This window comes from Montipora foliosa, chromosome 13 (assembly GCF_036669935.1).
Source record: "Montipora foliosa isolate CH-2021 chromosome 13, ASM3666993v2, whole genome shotgun sequence".
Lineage (NCBI taxonomy): Eukaryota > Metazoa > Cnidaria > Anthozoa > Scleractinia > Acroporidae > Montipora > Montipora foliosa.
In genome coordinates, this window is record NC_090881.1 from 17,465,610 (window position 1) to 17,470,609 (window position 5,000).

General features: G+C 41.0%; 2 protein-coding genes across 4 annotated transcripts in view; both read left to right on the forward strand.

Moving 5' to 3' along the window:
* LOC137982552 (solute carrier family 13 member 2-like) overlaps positions 1 to 5,000 on the forward strand; it is a 73,142-nt gene that overhangs the window by 46,779 nt on the left and 21,363 nt on the right. The window lies entirely within an intron of this gene.
* The window catches only part of LOC137982523 (hemicentin-2-like), a 14,583-nt gene that overhangs the window by 7,781 nt on the left and 1,802 nt on the right, over positions 1 to 5,000 (forward strand). The window contains exons 2-6 of the mRNA XM_068829634.1: positions 654 to 702; positions 2,646 to 2,885; positions 3,147 to 3,413; positions 3,649 to 3,924; positions 4,452 to 4,724. Coding sequence (XP_068685735.1) covers positions 654 to 702; positions 2,646 to 2,885; positions 3,147 to 3,413; positions 3,649 to 3,924; positions 4,452 to 4,724 — 1,105 coding nt within the window. The remainder of the gene's footprint in view (positions 1 to 653; positions 703 to 2,645; positions 2,886 to 3,146; positions 3,414 to 3,648; positions 3,925 to 4,451; positions 4,725 to 5,000) is intronic.

The following is a 5,000-nucleotide window of genomic DNA, read 5'->3' on the forward strand; positions in this document are numbered from 1 at the left end:
TTTTGGTTCTATTTAGAGAGTTTAAGATCGACGACGCGACGGCAACGAAAACGTCACAAATTTTGCATATTTAACGAGCAAAAACAATAGCTTTGCACGCTCTGCACGTGCATTTTTAAATTTTTGTACATTTCTTTCACGTTTTCGGCAAATCTACGACGTGAAATGACCAATTCTCAAGTTTTACGGAGAACGTGAACAAAAGGCAGCGAATTTGAATTTTCTGTCGTAGATTCAATACCGCACCTCCTAATTCAGTTCCTGGAAGGTTACACTAGTTTTTAGAAGATAGACAAGCCGACATAACGACGAAAACGATTAATAAACCTGAACTTGCAATTTTAAATGACGTTTTCGTTACCGTCGCGTCGCAGATCTTATTCAATAGGGCTCGCCTAATACAGGAATTTCCTGTTGCGCTATTAAAGGGAGAATAAACTATACACTGTAGTCAGCTTGACATCATGCCGGAAAAAATACATTTGTGAAAAAAAATTTGAGCATGAACTCGCAGTGACGGAGGTCTGTTTGAAAGCTATCCACAATAAGTTCATAAAATGTGACAATAAAATAGTGGTTGGGCAATACTGGATTTAACTATTTGTATTGTCAGTGATACTAAAGCAGTAGTTAATGGTTTGTTTTTGTCTCAGGTCATTGATAATGTGGTCAATCGAACTGGGAGACTTGTTTGTCTGAGAGGTCAGTAGCTAGAATTGGCACATGTACAGTCAAATCCCCCTGTACGGACACTAAGTTTTATGGGCACCTCTCTATTACGGACACTAGTAATGTTTACTTACTTAGTGTTCATATTAAGTTCTTGGTTTGAGGAGTAAGACTAAAAACTTAGTTATTTGATTAGGGAGCTTAAGCACGCGCGTTTTTGAGACACAGACGGCAACCGGAAGAGAACATTTCGCGTGCCAGGACAGTTGTATCTCCCGGATATTTATACTAATCATCTCCACTGGAGAAAAATATACTTAGCAATGTAAATGTGGTTATGTGAAAAGGGAAAACAGCTCACCTCGGTTGCCGTCCGCGTCTCAAAAACGCGCGTGCTTAAGCTCCCTTTTAGCATTGTCAGACCTTCAGTTGAAGCTAAACAACAACCATAAACGTTCTCCGGGCGTGATTATAATAACACTCAGACAAGTCGGTTACAGCACATTCAATCTCGTACCCAGAGTCCTCGGGCTTCTTGGTCAGCGGGTGAGCGCCCGGAGAGACTCTGGGATAATCGACTCCATTTTCCCAGAAAACGTGGGTTCCGGTCTTATTACGTATGCTTCAGTTTAACCGGAAACAAAAAAGAGAAAACCGTAAACAGTAGAAATGGCGGGTTGAAAGTGTTCGAGAAACAAGAATTTTAGCCTTACACACAAAGAAACTGGAGAAATGATCATTGGTTTGCTGTAAGAGCAAGTGAAGATGAAGCCTCTGACGCTTTCGGTAAGTGTATTTTTAGTGTTTCAGAGTACATTCCATCGTTCAAAATGCAATCGTGCAAGCAACACGATCGACAAATTTTTGTGGAAACGACACAAGTGTCCTCTTCTTCTACAATTTGATGTTTCCGTAATTCTGAATGGCTTCAACAAGACCTTATTCCACGGATTCCTCCTCAAAGAGACTGATATAATGTTTTCCCACGGTACTTTTGCAACAGCAACAGTAATCACTTTTTAGCACAATTCAAACCTCGCGGTTTTTTATTTTTGTGATTTACATATTTCTGAGGTAGAAAAAAACAAACAGCACTGAAACTAGTTTTAGATTTTGAATCTCCCTCCAATTTCTGGGGCTTCTGAATTACTTACCTACTTCCTGTCGGACTGCCATTGTTACGCAAGCGGCCAATCAAAAATATAGTTCAAGTCGATTATCCCAGAGTCTCTCCGGGCGCCCACCCGCTGGCCAAGAAGCCCGAGGACTCTGGGTACGAGATTGCAGCACATTTAGCTGGTCCTTATGATCGGTAATTACATTGACAGTTTAGATAATTCGATTTTCTCATTGTTCCACCCCAAAAAAGTTGAGCCTTCTTGTGTATTTTTAGCTCAACCCAGGTTGAAATCTTCCTATGCTACCATAGCGTTCAGTCTTTAAGTGACCATAAGCTGTCAATCTAACCTCCAATGGCTAAAATCGGACTTAACTATTAAAGCGGACTTAAGGACGCTGCCTACTAATTCAAAGGTGTTTTTGCCCCGGTTTATGATTATGCAGGAAATGTAGATCTTGACAAGTGTCATTGAAATCCAAAAAGAAAATTGAGGGTAACCACGCATTTTTCCAAGATAATTGATGAATAATATTTGTAAAAAGCTTTAAAATACAAATCAATGTATAGCGTTCTTTCTCAAATTGAAACTTAGTTTTCTCTAAAAAATGCATGGTTACCCCCAATTTTTTTTTTGGATACCAAGAGTACTTACTAAGATCTACTTTCTACGGGTAATTTTAAACTGCGCAAAAATATCCCTGTATTAGTGAGCATCACCGATAGCAGACCAGAGTGTCTCGAGATGCGCAGAACGTATGCGCTGTAACAATAGTAGGCATCGTCCTTAAAGTAAGATGATTTAGAAACGTGAAACTGTATTTGACATTCTAATCCACCCACTATTATTCTCATTTAGGTCCTCAAGGCCCACCAGGAGTTCCAGGTCCCCGGGGTGCACGAGGTCGTCGCGGCAGAATAGGATCACCAGGTTACCGCGGTCGCCGTGGTCGCCAAGGTATACCCGGACAAATAGGAGCTCCTGGGATAAGCGGTCCTCAAGGAATCCCAGGAAGGGGCCTTGATGTTAATGTTACGGAAATGGAAAATCTCATTGAAAGATTGATGACTTACAATCCAGAAGAAATAACCATGTTTGGTGAGTAAAACGTAACAAACATAAATACAGATTAACAAAAATTAACGGAGCTGATTTAGTAAATCACCCTCATCAGGTAGAGGGTTAATCTAGCGTTCAAAGCGCCAGCCCTTCATCAGACGGAATTGAAGGTTTGTGAGTGTAATTTATTTGTGTGGTGTGTTTGACAGTGGTATTCTGCTTCTTTTTAAGTTGGGTTAAGACGTGAATCTTTTCACTAGCCGAAAAGTCACATGCATATCTGTTTAATTTGACCAACAGCTCCTCCTCGATTTACAAAGAAACCGTCTTCCATTGTCATCAAGGATGGCAGCAATATGACATTCAGTTTTTCAATATCCGGGTACCCAAAACCCAAGGTAACGTGGTCTATGAAAACCAAACCCCAAGAAAACCAAACGCGTTTCAGGATACTCGCAGATAAGTTTGAGATGAGCGATGTCCGCTTTGAGGACGAGGGAGTAATTACAAGCCATGCCGAAAATATGTTTGGTGTTCAAGTGACCGAAGTAAAAATAACTGTTAGAGGTGAGTGTGCCCCCTCTGTTATGTGCGAGAACGAGGCATTAAAAGCGTTAGATGTGCAGACAGTCAGTATCCTCATGGCTGCGGATTGTTTTTTCCTAAGAAGTGATGGCGTTTTCAGCTCGTTTAGTATGTTTTGTCCTTTTATGAACTCCTTCGTGATTGTCCAGAGACTTACGACTTCCACTTTTTTAGGCAAAATAACCCCGGCGCTTCATTTTGTTCTTCTACTCTGCAGGTGCCCCGAGGTTCCCCAAATCTCCTTCTGTACAAATACATGGCTTCTCGGGTAAAGAAACAAGGGTTAAATGTGACCCCCTGGGAAACCCCACCCCCAATATTGAATGGGTCAGAACTCCCTCAGCACCACTCCCTCAAGGGCGCAGTGAGGTCAGACAAGACGGACTTTATATTCAAAACACAAAGCGTGAAGATCAGGGCATCTACACATGCATTGCCGCCAACAAATTTGGGAGGGCCATTCAAGGAGCATACCTCAAAGTCAACTCATTCAGTAAGTGACAATTCCTGGATTTATATTCGAACTCCTCAATAACGAGGATTTCCTCAATTACAGATTTTAGCAGAATGTCTGATATCTAATGTACTCTGGCAGGCTTTGTAAACTTTAAGTTCTTTTAAAGGCAATAATGAATCTTGGTACTTTGGTTATCTGTCAAATTAGTTTTCGTGACCTCGCCAGAGAATATGCATGCTTGTTTATCCAAGTAAGATCGCGCTATGGGTAGGTCTTCTTTTTGCCTTTGCTGATTTGGCTAGTAAGCAATTTTAACTATTACCTAGGAGCCTTAAAAGCAAATGCATGATGATATAAATAATGCTACTTGTTTATTAAGAGAGTTTATAAACATTTTCCCTTAAATGCCAGATTTTTATATGTAAGAGGGTAATTGGCAAGTAGACCAGGCAACGGGCACTGTTCGTACAAGGCTGAATCAGTGCAAAAAGTTGATCATCTTAATACGCTAGCTTGTAATGGTCTAAAGCACTTTGGCTTATATGTGTTGTATCAATACCCAGAACCACCTGCGTTTACCACACCACCACCAGATGCAATCAACGCCTCAGGTATCAGAGAATCGGTCCGAGTCAACTGTTCTGCAACAGGTGCTCCTCGGCCAAACATCACATGGTACAAGAATAACGTCACCATACCCTCCATCCATTATGCCAACACGGATGAAGTCACCGGCGAGCTCGTGATTGATCAGTTCCAGCCCTCAGATCAGGCCACGTATACTTGTATTGCTCGAAACATGTACAAGGATGAAGTTAAGACAAGTACAAATATAGGTAAGTTGCTTATCCAATTACTATTATCTTGATTTAAGTCTCTGGCGAAACCTGCAATATTGCTACTTACATTTAATACTTCCTTGAACAACAGTTGAAGAGGACTTTGTTCGTCATTGTCAATCACATGTAAACAATCCTTGAGATAAGCAGAAGATCAAAGATAACGCTGATTTTTTTTTTTCTCCAAACGTCCTCTCCCATCCACCCGTTCCCCCATAGTTTTTTGGTGCCAATACTGACAAACCAAGTACTTGTTCTGTCCTTTTTAATCAC